The sequence below is a fragment of the Pipistrellus kuhlii genome, unplaced genomic scaffold (genome assembly GCF_014108245.1).
Source record: "Pipistrellus kuhlii isolate mPipKuh1 unplaced genomic scaffold, mPipKuh1.p scaffold_m20_p_9, whole genome shotgun sequence".
Classification (NCBI taxonomy): Eukaryota; Metazoa; Chordata; class Mammalia; order Chiroptera; family Vespertilionidae; genus Pipistrellus; species Pipistrellus kuhlii.
The window spans coordinates 33,699,228-33,714,434 of record NW_023425595.1 but is presented as its reverse complement, the minus strand read 5'-3'; the positions used below and the strand labels follow the sequence as shown (position 1 = coordinate 33,714,434).

General features: G+C 39.0%; 1 protein-coding gene across 9 annotated transcripts in view; it reads left to right on the top strand.

Moving 5' to 3' along the window:
• The window catches only part of C2CD3 (C2 domain containing 3 centriole elongation regulator), a 109,454-nt gene that overhangs the window by 35,007 nt on the left and 59,240 nt on the right, over positions 1 to 15,207 (top strand). For all 9 annotated transcript variants that reach the window (XM_036426802.2, XM_045577602.1, XM_036426799.2 and 6 more), the window contains 4 exons: positions 3,693 to 4,184; positions 9,397 to 9,548; positions 11,677 to 11,923; positions 14,876 to 15,056. In XM_036426802.2, the coding sequence (XP_036282695.1) occupies positions 3,693 to 4,184; positions 9,397 to 9,548; positions 11,677 to 11,923; positions 14,876 to 15,056 (1,072 nt within the window). The remainder of the gene's footprint in view (positions 1 to 3,692; positions 4,185 to 9,396; positions 9,549 to 11,676; positions 11,924 to 14,875; positions 15,057 to 15,207) is intronic.

Below are 15,207 nucleotides of genomic sequence, written 5' to 3'. Positions count from 1 at the left end.
ATGGGAAAGTTGTTAGATTAGTTCAGAAAAGAGATTGTTCATGGCTTGGAATAGAGTAGTGACCATGGACAAGGAGAAAAGTTACTGAGTTTTTGCCTGATGAATGAATTCTGATCTATAATTCATTAGAGAAAGAGTTCATTTCTTGTACAGGCAGTCCTCGGGTTAATGTCGGACTTGATGTACGTTGTTTCATGGTTACATCACCATCTCCCATCTATATATATAAAAGTCTAAGTGACCAGCCGCACGTCCATTTGACTGTCTGGCTACCTGGCTGGTACATATGATACATACTGGCAATTTAAAAATAAAGGTTGACTCTCACATGCATGATACATATAAAGCTCTCGCTGGCTCCAGTCACATGCGACACCAGAATGTATCTAAAGACTATTGGCACAAAAGATTGCAACCTAATATAATCAAAACTGAAGTATTAACAGGATCTATGGAAGGAGAGGTTGTTCTGATTCCAAGAATTGATTTGTTCTCCTCTGACACTTGCCTCCCATTTAAATTAATTTGAAGACAGTTTCCCGCGATACCAGTATTTGCAATGATTATTAATAAATCACAAGGACAAACTCTAGACAGAGTAGGAATATTCCTACCTGAAACTGTTTTCAGACATGGTCAGTTATATATTGTTTTCTCTCGAGTTCAAAGAGCATGTGGCAAAGTTAAAGTTGTAAATACTTCATCCCAAGGGAAATTAGTCAAGTATTCTGAAAGTGTTTTACTCTTATGTCGTATACAGGGAGATATAAGAATAAGTTTAATCAATTTATCAGTCATTGTTTTTATCAATGTTTTTATATCATGTTTTTGTTATTTTATATCATGTATTGGTTGTTTTATATCATGTTGGTATTGTTTATTAAGTTATATATTATTTTTATATACATTTTACTAATTTTCTTTCATCTCTGACAACTTTTATTATAGAGAAGGGGCATTAGCGATATTAAAATATATTATACTTTAATTTTATATTATATATACTATTTTGACATTAATTTTTTTGCAGTAATGTAATTACCACAGGAATCTTTCTTCTAATTAATTTCCTTTTAATGTGCATGAATCTGTATACCAGGCCACTAGTTTATAAAAAACAAAAGTTCTGTCATTTTGACTTATGTTGTTTTTTACTTGTTTACCAGTAAAGGTCAGGAATTATCTTTCTTTTAATTTTTTTTTACCGTTTCACTTCATTACTGCTGTGTATGTGCTCCCTGTGAATGATGTAAGTGCTTATATATAATAGGTGGGTTCCAACTTATGGTAAAAATTGCATTATGTCATACCATAGGATTGATCTCCATCATAACCCAAGGACCTACCGTATTCAGAAGCATCAGAATTTCTTAGGTGGTAGAATTTGAATGTAGGGCTTGTCCTGCTGAGCTTTTATAGTCATCAGAGCCATAACTAAAATATTTCCATGACCCCTCATATGCCCAAAGGGTAAAATACAGGGTACATCAATGACCCTAACCTACTACAGTAGCCTTCTCTTTCAGTGGTCCTACCAATAGTTATGTCAAACTATGTAAAAGCTGGTTAAGGTATCATACTGATTTATGCCTCTTTGCTTTTGTTCTTGGTTTTCATGCTGCTTCCTCTTCTTGAAACCCCTCTTCCTGGTGTTAATAATAATGCCATTTAGTTGTAAAGACTTATGTGATTATCATTGCAAAAAATTAACATCATATTACTTTTCTGCAATTAAAGTTTTTATTTTTTGTTTGCCTAATTCATTCTGGCCTACATGGATTAAAAGAGATAAAAATAGAATTGAGGGATTAGAAATTGTTTCTATCCTATTTCTTGAAAGAAGTTCTGTTCTAGATAGTTTGCTGTCTAGATTCAGTAGAATTTTGCTGTGGAGTTTAAATAAAAGAAACAGCAAGTTCTCTTTTTCTTTAGTAATTCAGTCTCATAATTGTGACCACTTTTTATCATTTCTCTTACATCCTGTTTTACTTCATAGTAGAGACCCGATGCAGGAAATTCGTGTACGGGTAGGGTCCTAGGCCTGGCCAGCTATCAGGGCCGATCTGTGGGGTGACTGGCAAGGTGATCATGGGAACCCCTGCTGGCATTCGCCTTGGCTGGCCTCAGGTTTATGGGCTAGGGTCACCTCCTGCATTGAGTATCTGCCCCTTGTTAGTCAGTGCACGTCATAGCAACCAGTTGTTCCACCAGTCGTTCTGCCAGTCTATTTGCATATTAGGCTTTTATTATATAGGATTTTAACTTTTTAAAAATAACTTCAAACTTGCACAAATGAAGAGAAAAATTGCAACAGTAGTACAAAGAACTTGCATACCCTTCTCCTATTACTCAGCAATTATTTATATTTGTCACATTTGCTTTGTCATGTCTGTCTACTTCTTTCTGTATCTTTCTTTTTTCCACTTTTTCTTTTTTGTCTCCCTTCCCTCTATATACAAATGCACAGTTTTTTTCTGAACTATTTGAAATCCTGTTACAGACATAATGCCTCTTTTCCCTAAATTCTAGTGTATATTTCCTGAGAACAAATACATTATCATGCATAACACTAAACAGTTATAAAAATCAATTTAAATCTGATACTGTATTCTGTCTTCAGTCCATCTTTCCTTTGTAGCGTGTTTTTTTTTTTTCCAGTCCATGATCATCCATTGCATTTATTTGTCATATCTCTCTAATCTTCCTTTGTCTAAAGCAGTTCAGCAGCCCTATTTTGTCTTTTAGGACTTTGATATTTTTGAAAAGTAATGCCAGTTATTTTGTAGAATGTCCTCTACTGTGATTTATCTGAATCACTTATAACTATAATGATTGAAAGATGATTTCCTAATTCCACCTTAACTCCACCATTCCTTGTACATTTATTTTGTTTTATTTTGTTTTTTAACCTCTTTTTTTTTTTTTTACCCTCATTTGGTATTTTTTTTTTTTTCCGCCTCATTTGGTATTTTTCTATTGATTTTTAGAGAGAGTAGAAGAGAAAGGAAAAGACAGAGAGAAATATCAATGTAAAAAAAAAAAAGAAAGAAAGAAAGAAATATCAATGTGAGAGAAGCACATTGGTTGGTTGCCTTCTGCATGAGCCCTGATCAGGGCCTGGACCAGGGAGGAGCCTGCAACTGAGATACGTGCCCTTGACCAGAATCGAATCCGAGACCCTTCAGTTCATAGGCCAACACTATCCACTAACCCAACTGGCTAGGGCATTTTGTACATTTATTAATTAGCATTCTACTATATGGAAGAGTTGGCCTTTCTCCCATATTTATTTATATTAATTTATTTATATTGATGTGGACTCATGGGTTCTTACATTATTTAATTGGTTGTAATCCATTACTGTTACTCATTTAGATGCTCCAATAGTCCCAGTCTTGGCCAATGGGATCCCCTTCAACTGGATTCTGTATCCTTTCAATATATCTCTATCCTTATTTTCTGGCACAAGTTGATGTTCCAGGTTCATCTTATATTACTGATAAATCATCTCCCTAGCTTTTCTTAATCCTGGTAAGGTAATGTATATGGAGTCTACTAATGTTCTTACTATTCTGGCATTTGTCGATGAATTATTTTATTTCCTAACAATCCAATGCTGCATCTAGCTTCAAAATTCTGATTCTGATTCTAGAAGAGATTCTTACTTACTCCCTGTCTTTTGTGTTCTATAGGTAACTGTGGAGCTTGTTATAGATAAGGATTTCAGTGGTGTCAAGACTAAGTTAAGTAATAGCACCTCACATACCCTACTTTCTACTCTTATAAGCCCAGATAAGAAACCGTCAGAATCTAGCCAACATGTTACCTGCACCAAAAATTTACAGGACCTAAATCAAGTTCATGAAGAAACTGCAAAGGAAGAACAGAATTTGATACTCCCCAACCCAAAGTCACTAAGCCCTGTTGCACCAAATCCTTCAACCATCACGGCTATGCCAGCTTCTCATAATTTGATAAATAAGACAAATGGGTCAACCGAAGAGAGTGCTTTGCTGTTACATGTGCTTTTGATGGTGCCAGATGGGAAAGATTTCATTACTGAAGAATCTGAGAAACCACCATCATGCAATGTTTATTTAAATTGCAAACTCTTCAGCACAGAGGAAGTCACTAGATCTGTCATCGCATGGAGCACAACACAACCAGTCTTTAACTTTTCTCAGGTAACTTTTTACATATCTTAACATTTCATATCTATTAGAGATGTATGGAGATGGGAGACAAGAATGTTTCCCAAATCATAATGCCATTGTACCAGTAAAAGAAATCTAGAATGTACAGCCTGGGAGGGACCTTTGTAATTTTCTGGTATGTAAATTCAGTCCCACTATTGAGTGGGAAGAGGAAAAGATATTGCCAGCATTTTTAAACTTTGTATCTTTATTTCTTTCTGTTCTGTCTCATTTCCCCACTATTTCTTTTGCCTGAATTCTGAATTCTATTCCTTGCTGCTTCCTCTAGGGCTTTGACCAGGTAAACTTCCTCTTTTTTCTTTCTGTTCCTCCAATCTCTCCTTTACTTTTTTATTATTTTTTTCCTCACTGACTTATTTTTTTACTTATTTCAGTACTCATTTTGCTTGTTTTCTCTCTAAAATTTCATGCTATTACTTAGTTTTCTTTCTCGATCTTTGGAACTCTAATCTCTTATATTTTTTCCTGACTTAACTGTCCTTTTTTAGTTATTGAGTCAGAGGAAAAGGGTGGTGACACCAGCACTTCTCTCTTTTACCTTTATTATCTCCTATTTGCCCTAGCCAGTTTGGCTCAGCATCAGCCTGCGCACTCAAGGGTCCTGGGTTGGATCTCAGGCAAGGGCATGTACCTTGGTTGCAGGCACATCCCCAGTAGGGGGTGTGCAGGAGGCAGCTGAATCGCTGTTTCTCTCTCATCAATGTTTCTAACTCTCCCTTCCTCTCTGCAAAAATATCAATAAAATATATATTTTTTAAATAAAAAAATAACAATAATTATTTCCTATTTATTGTTGGAATTCTTCCAAACCAACCTTTTTATTTTTTTAATGTGTTTATTGATTTTGAAGAGAGGAAGGGAGAGGGAGAGAGATAGAAACATCAGTGAGAGAGAATCATCTATCAGCTGCCTCCTGCATGTCCTCTACTGTGGATCGAGCCTGGGCATGTGCCCTGACCAGGAACTGCACTGACTCTTGGTTCATAGGTCGACATTCAACCAGTGAGCCACACTGGCCTGGCCAAACCAACCTTTTCCCCACAGTCAACACATCTACTCTCACAGCTTAAGCTCTCATTTATGTGAAAATGGCTTTCTACACTTCTTTGTAGGACATACAGTCTCCAGTAGTTTCACATCTCTATATCCTATTGCCTGCTGTTTGTCACCACCTCGATCGATGTCTTAAAAGCATTTAAACTTGGCACCTACCACATCACCTTTCATATCATAGGTATTCAATAAAGATGTGTGCATGAAAGAAGAAATTCAAATGTGTCCAAATCTAAATTTATTTTTCCTTCCAAATCTGTTTCCCTCCTGCTGTCTGCCCTAATTCATATTATAATTTATTCAGAAACCTAAGTAGAACCTAAAAGTTTACTCTTTCTTATATAACTAGAGGCCTGGGGGTGGGGGGTGTCCCTCAGTCCATCCTGCACCCTCTTCAATCTGGGATCCCTCGGGGTATGTCCAACTGTCGGTTTATGCCTGATCCCTGTGGAATTGGACCTAAACTGGCAGTTGGCTATCCCTCTCACAATCCGGGACTGCTGGCTCCTAATCACTCACCTGCCTGCCAGCCTGATCACCCCCTAACTGCTTCTCTGCTGGCCTAATTAACTGCTCCCCTGTCAGTCCGGTCACCCCCAACTGTCCTCCCCTGCTGGCCCTATTGCCCCCAATTGCCCTCCCCTGCAGGCCTGATCACCCCCAACTGTCCTCCCCTGCTGGCCTGATTTTCCCCAATTGCCCTCCCCTGCAGGCCTGATCACCCCCAATTGCCCTCCCCTGCTGGCCATATTGTAATGACGTGGGGATGGCCATCCTGTGCTAACATGGGGGCAGCCATCTTGTGATGACATGGAGACAGCCATCTTGTGGAGGCCATCTTGTGATGATGTGGGAGTGGCCATCTTGTGAGGGCATGAGGGTCAATTTGCTTATTACCTCTTTATTTATTTATTTATTTATTTTTTTAAATATATTTTATTGATTTTTCACAGAGAGGAAAAGAGAGGGATAGAGAGTTAAAAACATCGATGAGAGAAAGTCATCGATCAGCTGCCTCTTGCACACCCCCTACTGGGGATGCACCTGCAACCAAGGTACATGCCCTTGACCGGAGTCGAACCCAGGACCTTTCAGTCCCCAGGCCGACGCCCTATCCACTGAGCCAACCCGGTCCCGGCTACCTCTTTATTATATAGGATTATTCACCAAGTCCCATAGATACTGCAACCTTAATTATCTCTGGCCCTCTCTCTCTTTCTAAATAGCCTTCAGATTGGCTACCTGTTTCTGTTCACTCCCTGTCCATTCCTTCCTAAGCACTTCTAAAACACAAACCTGAATATTTTACTCCTCTGCTTCAAACCTTTCAATGTTTCTTCATAGCATTTAGGATAAAGTCCAAATCCTTGTTTGGAACTATAAGATCCTCTAAGAACTGTCTATTCTCTCCAGTTTCCACTCTTCCCTTCTGAGTAAATTATAATATGAATTAGATAGTCTAGCTATGCTCAGCTACTTGTATTTCCTGAGTATTCTATTTTCCTACCTCTGTGTCTTTATATGTATTTTTGCCTGGAATTTCCTCTCAACTTTCATAACTCCTACTAGACAGAGCTTTTAGTGCTAGTTAACTCCTGCTTATCCTTAACATTTAAGTTTATTTTCTCCCAGAAGCTCTTTCTGAAATCTCCCTATTTGTAAGTTAGGTTATGTGTTATATTGTACTTTTTTTGGTTTCAAGGACTAGAAATCTGGTCATGGTACTTTATGTAATTGAAGTGTCTTAGATAAATACAAAAGTAGATCTGTTCTTCTGATTTTACCCCTTTGCCTCTTATGTTTTCTGTTAGCTTCATCACTAGGTTTCTCTCTCTTCTCCTGTTAGTTATTCTAAGTTTGGGTTCCTTCAAATCAGTGGGCCCTTGATTCTGTTATTAATTTGACTGACCTGCTCTGGTTCTCTTTGTGACTTATCTTTTTTCTTTCAACTAACAGTTGGCTGGCCAATTCTGGAGGCCTTTTACACTGAAAATACAGATGAACAGTTGGCCTTGTTATTTATTACTAGAGGCCCAGTGCACAAAATATGTGCACAGAGTGGGGGTTCCCTCAACTCAGCCTGCACACACTCCAATTGGGAACCCCTTACAGCAGGGATCCTCAAACTTTTTAAAGTGGGGGCCAGATCACGGTCCCTCATAGAGCTGGAGGGCCGGACTATATGAACTACTAATTCCTACTGTAACACCTCAGCTGCGCTCACTGCCCAAAAAACCTGGCGGGCCGGATCAGACTCCTCTGCGGGCCGCATGTGGCCCGTGGGCCATAGTTTGAAGACGCCTGCCTTACAGGATGTCCAACTGTCACCACAGGGATCAGGCCTAAACTAACAGTCAGACATCCCTCTCACAATCTGGGACCACTGGCTCCTAACTGCTCACCAGCCAGCCTGCCTGATTGCTCTAACTGCCTCTGCCTGCCAACCTAATCACCCCTAACTGCCCTCTTCTGCAAGCCTGATGTCGCCCCCAACTGCCCTCCTCTGCTGGCCTATTTGGTTCTGATTAGTCGGTTCCTATGCCAGTTAGTGTCAGAACCTCCACCTCCTAGACTAGTGGTCAGCAAATTCATTAATCAACAGAGCCAAATATCAACAATACAACAATTTAAATTTCTTTTGAGAGCTGAAAACCAACTTCTGCACATGGGCCACAAAGTTTTAATCGCACTGTATGTGCGCACTCACATGTAGTATTTTGTGAAAGAGCCACACTCAAGGGGCCAAAGAGCTGCATATGGCTCGTGAGCCGAAATTTGCCGACCACTGTCCTAGGCAGCCATTGGCTCCCCATAGCACCCAGATTTGGTTCTGATTGGTAGGTTTCAATGCCAGTCAGCATCAAAATCTCCACCTTCTAGGCAGCCATTGGCTCCCTACAGCACCCAGATTTGATTCTCATTGGTCAGCTTCTATGCCAGTCAGTGTCAAAAGCTCCGCCTTCTAGACAGCCATTGGCTCCCCAATAGCACCCACCTTTAGTTCTGATTGGTCAGTTCCTATGCCAGTCAACATCAAAAGTTCTGCCCCCAAGGCAGCCAATGGTTCCCCACAGCACCCAGATTTGATTCTCATTGGCCAGTTCCTATGCCAGTCGTCATCTCCAGGGCTATCTCTGGGCCTGATCAAAGAGGCAGGGCTTAACAGTAAGCCCCCACAGAGGCTAGGAGAGAAAGAAAAGTCTGGCTGCTGGCAAAGATTAAAAAGAAAGAGGGAGAGAAAGAAAGAGGTAAGTACACTAATCAATAGCTTCAACTGAGGCTGCAGATCAGACCCTGACTCACTCTCTGGGTCTCAGCCGCCTAGACAGTCAGTGCTAGGTCACCAGGCTGCAGATGGACAACCCAGCACTGACTTCCAGATGGTCTGCATTTGGTCCCAGGCTCAGCCCTTTCCCAAGCCTAAAGCCTCTGCCCCAGGCTTTAGGCTTGGGAAGCAGCCCTCCTCCAATTGCAGGCTCTGCTCCTTCCCACTACGATGGCTGGCTGGGAGTGACCTGGATGCTGAGGAAGTTCCCAGGACCCATGTATGTATGCAAATTAACTGCCATCTTTGTTGTGTTAATTTGCATACTCACTCTGATTGGCTGTGGGCATAGTGGAGGTATGGCCAATTTACATGTTTCTCTATTATTAGGTAAGATAGTATCTATTGGCCAGAGCTTTCTTCACTGGGCCATATCACCCTAACCAGTGGATTGGCTGCCCTTTGATCAGGTGCTCAGTGCTTGTCTAGTCAGTAGTCACTTTTGTTCCAAAAACATCAGTCTTTTACCAAGAGTTTACAAATGGGTCATTTTGTTTTACGAAGATTGAATGAGCTTTGCAGGCACCATGATTGACTTGTCTGACAACTTTCTCTAGCCTTGAAGCCCCTTTATCGTCAGAGAATTCGTGCCATTTTGTATTTAGCCTTTATATATGTTAGTTTCTGACACCAGACTGTGGCTTCAAACTAAGGATGTAGGTTGGATTTTATTTTAATGTCTTCAGCTCTTAGCACTGTGCAAGGCACACAGTAGGCTTTCAGTAAATGTGTATTGAATAAAAGTATAAGTTAATTATTTTGTCTCAGGTGTGGGCTTTTGTTTCTTGTTGTTCCTCTCCCCAGGTGATTCCTGTCTCTCTGTCTCCCAAATACTTGGAAAGGCTTAAGAACAATGTGATGGTAATCGAAACTTGGAACAAGGTGCGGAGCCCAGGACAGGACAAGCTGCTCGGGCTGGTGAAACTCCCCCTCCATCAGTTTTACATGTCATTCAAGTAAATAGGATCTTTTGGAGTATTCTTTATTTTACATCTTTAACTTTGTATGGACTGAAGAGGAATTCTTTTGGTTTGAAAACATGGCTGTAATTCCTTGGACGAATTTGTCAATTTCACCGTAGTTTTTGCTCTTTCTCCTTTGTTAAAGCAATTTTATAGAAACTGCTTACCATTTTTCAGGCCCTATTTTAAGAACTTTACTTATCCCATCAAGTCATTTAATCCTCACAACAATCCTCTGAGGCAGGTAACTTTTATTTTCCCTATTTTACTGGTGATTTAACAGAGGCACAGAGAAGTTACATAACATGTCATTATATCGTAAGTAGTAGAACAGGTAGAATCCAGAGAGCCTGGCTCTAGAGTCCACCGTCATCACCAAGCAGCTCAACTGCCAAAGGTTACCACAAAACTAATGGTTTATTCTATCATAAAATACTTTAGTATTGTTCACATCAGCTATTTGAAAGATTTCTGTGCTCAGTATTGTCTTTTAGACCTTCAGATTTGATTACTGTACCTCACTTATCACTACCCAACACCTAGGTGGGGTATTGATTTTATCTGAAGGCTGTTTCTACCTGCAGTACAGACTGTTCATTTTCTGTTTTGATTCAAGGTGCACTGTTGTGAGCTTGAATATCTCATATGAACCTTTTATCATCTATAAAATGAGACTAAGGATAGATCATCTGTCTCCCTCCTGGAGCAACTGTAAGAATCTAGTGGGAAAATAAATGAGTAAGCCTCCTCTGAATGCTTACGTACTTATCATGGCAACATAGGAAAGAATAGACAGGCTAAGGGGTGCTGCCAGACTCATAGATGCCACTGCCAACTGAAGGCTTTGGACTTTGGCTTCCTTTTTTAGTTATGATATTAGTCTGGTCTGATATTCCCCTTTCCTTCTCATTCCATTAGACCCCATTCTTTTGCCGAAAGAGCAAAACAATGTTAGGTACCAATGATTGAGCACTTACCTAGTTATGCCAGGCATCACAGTTGTTATCCTATATTTGTTATTTTAGTTTACTCCTTACAACAGTCCTTTGATGGAAGTTTTTTTTTTTTTAATATATTTTATTGGGTTGTTTTTTGGGTGTTTTTTTTTTTTACAGAGAGGAAGGGAGAGGAGAGAGAGAGCTAGAAACATCGATGAGAGAGAAACATCGATCAGTTGCCTCCTGCACCACCTCCACCCCACCCCCCTCATCGGGGATGTGCCTGCAACCAACGTACATACCCTTTACCAGAATCAAACCTGGGACCTTTCAGTCCGCAGACCTTCGCTTTATCCACTGAGCTGATGGAAGTTTTATTACCTACATTTTACAGATTAAATTGATTATTTAGTGTCATACAGCTAGTAAGGGCAGAGTAAAGATCAGCATGAAGAGCATTTGGACTTTTTATTGTCTATTAATAGTGTATAATATTAACCCTTTGCAATATTAGAAGGATTATAGAAACTGTAAAGTGCTTATCAAATAGTATGCACTCAGTAAGTGATATTATTGGTAATATTATCCAAATTTTACCGACTAGACTCCAAAATCCATACTTTTTCTAGTTGACCATACTGCCTACCTATAAAATAATGCAATTCAGAAGACCTCTACTGAGGACCATGATGATACTGAGATAAATCAGACACATTCTCTGCCTTCAATTTGCTACATTTGGAACTTACTGCCTGGTATTTGTTCCCCATAATCCTCACCCAAAGATATATTTATTGATTTTTAGGAAGAGAGGAAGGGATAGAGAGAGAAATGTCAGTGTAAGAGTAAAACATCTATTGGTTGCCTCCCATACACACCCCCACCTGGGATTGGGGAACAAACTAAAACTTAAGTATAATATGTGTCCCAACCAGGAATTGATCTTGTAGCCTTTCGGTGTATAAGACAACACTCCAACCAACCGAGACACCTGTCCAGATCATGCCTGGTAAATTTTATTTGGTGGATTATGAATAGAATCATGTTTTCTCAAGCCACTATTACTTTTCTAGTTGTAGATACATTTTTGACAAACTGAGAAAATGAGCCAAGTAAGAAATGAAGCAACTCTATGACATAATTGATAACTGTTATTTGTTCATGTATAATTTCTTCCCCTTTAGAGATCCCAAGATTTCTCGCCTGCTGCTTGATGCTCAGTTCCCAGTTGTTGCTGTTGACAGCTACATGCCTGTGATTGATGTGTTCTCAGGCCAGCAAAACGGGAGTCTTCGAGTCTTTTTAGCTATGGGTTCTTCAGATCAGATAATGGCACTACAGAGATTGAAAAATGAAGAAGGAACACTTCCTCCCTTCAACCCAAGGCCTGCCCATTTACTGGACCAGCTATCTAAAGCATCCACTGAAGTGGTAATGACTGAACACTTGATTGTATGTATTTGTTGTAAAATGGTTATCAAAATCAAGCTGCTTAACATATTCATCACTTCACCTAGGTAGTTACCTTTTGTGTGTGTGGTAAGAACACTTAATGCACTCTCTTAGCAAATTTTTTAAGTACATAATCTCATTTTATCTAACATGTTTTAGTGACACCATTGCCCCAAATTCTTATTTCAGTAATGGAAGGATTAACAAAAGAACATACTTGAACTTAAGTGCTTATGATAGATCAAAGGAAACATTATTATTTTTCTTTTATGGCTTAAATGCATATCTGTATCCCTCTGAGCTCCTTGAATTTATGAAGAAAATCTAATTGGACAACTAGATCTTAATCCTCTAGTTTACTAACTTAATTGCCTTTTTAAAATATTGGGGTGAACCTCAGCCGCTCTAAAAAAAAATAGTCTTAATTTAAAAAAACTTTTAAAGGCAATCCAGGAAAAAAATGGGGGTTCTGGGATGAAGAGTGATCCCAAATGTAAGCCAGCAAAATCTTACTCTGTTTTTCTTGACCAGATCCATGTTGGAAAGTTAGAGTGAAGTTCCTAGCTTTTCTAAGTAATTTATTTTGTATAGTGCTGTACAATTAAGAAAGTACTTTATCATGATTATTTTCCTACGTGAAGTAGATTATTTTCATTCTCTTTTATACTTGACTAGAGGTCCAGTGCACAAATTTGTGCACCAGTGGTGTCCCTCAGCCTGGCCTGCAGGATCAGGCCAAAACTGGCTTTCTGACATCCCCTGAGGAGTCCCGGATTGCAAGAGGGCACAGGCCAGGCTGAGGGACTCCACCAGTGCATGATTGGGACCAGGGAGAGACATGGGAGGTTGACCATCTGAAAGGGGACCATGGGAGGGCTCCAGGGCATGTATAGCCCATCTTGCTCAGTCCTGATCATCTGGACCCCAGCAGCAAGCTAGCCTACCAGTTGGAACATCTGTCCCTGGTGGTCAGTGCACATCATAGTAACTGGTTAACTGGTCAAATTCTGCCCTCCTGATGGTCAGTGCACGTCATAGCAAGTGGTTGAGTGGCCTTTGCATATCATTAGCATATTACACTTTGTTTGATTGATTGACTTTGCCAAGTGGACACTAAGCATATTATATAGAATGAAATAGAAAATCAAAGAGGTTGTGTTATTTGTCCAGAATCCCATAACTAAGAATGGGAGAATTGGAGTTCAGATATAGGTCTTCTGACTTTTAAGTCCATAATATCATGTCCTATTGTATCTTACATTTGTTGTCTCTTAGGGTCCAATATAGCTAATCTCAGTCTACACACCATTTAAGTATGTTATATTTTTTCATCTGAATCTGAATAATATTTAATGTTTCTAGCAAAGAAAGAATTATTAGGAAAGTATCTATTAGTAGGTTATTATTTATTTGTTATGAACTCTAAACTTTTCTGTTTTTATTGAATATTAGTGTCTATCAATAGATAGTAGTGTTTTATTTTTATTCAAAAATGACATAAAAGCACAAATTTTAAAAAATCACCTATATTCCCAAGTGTTATGTAGTGTAGAAAGTTAGAAAAAATTATTTACTACGAGCATAAAAATCCTTGAAATGTTGGATATCAATAAAATACAGTTGTTTTTTCTCCTACATTCATAAGTCCCTCACCCAATTCAGCATCTACAGAACTGAATTATTAAATTACTATTATACTGTATGGCCAATTTGAGAAGGCACTGTAATTTGGAGAGGGCTTTTTCCCCCTATATTTTTCTTCTCTGGGAAATCAAATTGTAAGGTTTCTGTTTCTGTTGGAAGGTTTTTGAGCAGGTGTTGCTGATGCGCGTTTTTAGATTTCAAAGCAAAGACCTAATGCAATCTCTGTCCAAATGTATTGAATGTTAAACATGTATAAATCGTACATTCTGAACCTTATCTGAGTTCTGTCTTCCCCTTTTGAACATTCCTAATAATCAGTTATCTAGTGTCTGCTGTACAGAATAGAGGTAAAGAACTTTGGCTCTGGAATTAGACTACCTGAGTTCAAATCCTAGTTCCACTGTTGTTAGCTATGCATGTTAAATTAGCTAATATAAGTGAAGGGCTTAATAGAGTGCCTGGCTCATGGTAAGTTACTACTAGTTACTACTACATTATTAGTTATTAGTTATTCACTATCAGTGTATTCACTACCTCCCCAAATAGTCCTTACCATTGACGAATAGTTTTGTTGTGGTGGGGGGAGAAGGGTTGTTAATCCTCACCTGAGGATAATTTTCCTTTGATATTTAGAGAGTGGAAGGGAGGGAGGGGAGACAGAGAGAGAAACATCGATTTGAGAGAGACACATCAATTGGTTGCCTCCCGCATGTGTCCTGACCAGGAACGGAGATCAAGCCTGCAACTAGGTACGTGCCCTTGAACAAAATCGAATCTAGGGCCCTCAGTCCACAAGCTGATGCTCTATCCACTGAGCCAAATCGGCTAGACCATTGACAAATAGTTTTGGTATCATTCCTAACTTCATCAAAAATAGCATTTAAGTATTAAATTAATGCCTGTTCATTTCAAATGTATATTCCTTATTTTATTAAGAAAATAACCTTCTATTCTTAAGTTTACTAAAAATTAGGAACAGGTGTTAAATTTTATTAAATGCCTTTTTTTGCCTATATTGAGATAATCATATTTGTTTTTCACTTCATTAATGTACTGGATTACATTCTAGGTTTCACAGTCTCATAATCTAGAATAAATCCAGCTTGATTTGATTACAATGAGCAGTTGTGAGATTTATACATAATGAAAACTAAATATCTATTTTAGTACAGGCCAATTAATTATGCTTATTTCTTCATCTATACTCAGACTTCATAAGAGAAGCAACAATATTCTAAGCAAGTTACTGTTTACAGCTCACCAGTCTCTCTGTGTTTTGTTTAATAGGCAGAAAACCAAGGAAATGGATTGATGGAGCATCACTTTGAGCTCCACATAGACAAGGTTAAAGGGCTAGTCCCTCTTCAGACCACAGTCTGGGGAGAAGCAGATTGTTATGTTCAGTACTACTTTCCAGTGCAAGATTCACAATCCAGTGTGTTAAAAGGACCTGAGTTCCTTGAAAATGGTAGGTGGAGAAGATTAGGCCTTCTCATTCTTGTTTAATTCTTTTACTGGATATACTTAGGAATTTTTTTTTCCTGAGTGAGTTTTGTATTCCTCAAAAATTAGTCTTACTGGGCAATACAAGAGATAGGCTGTTTATTTTACTTTTCTTA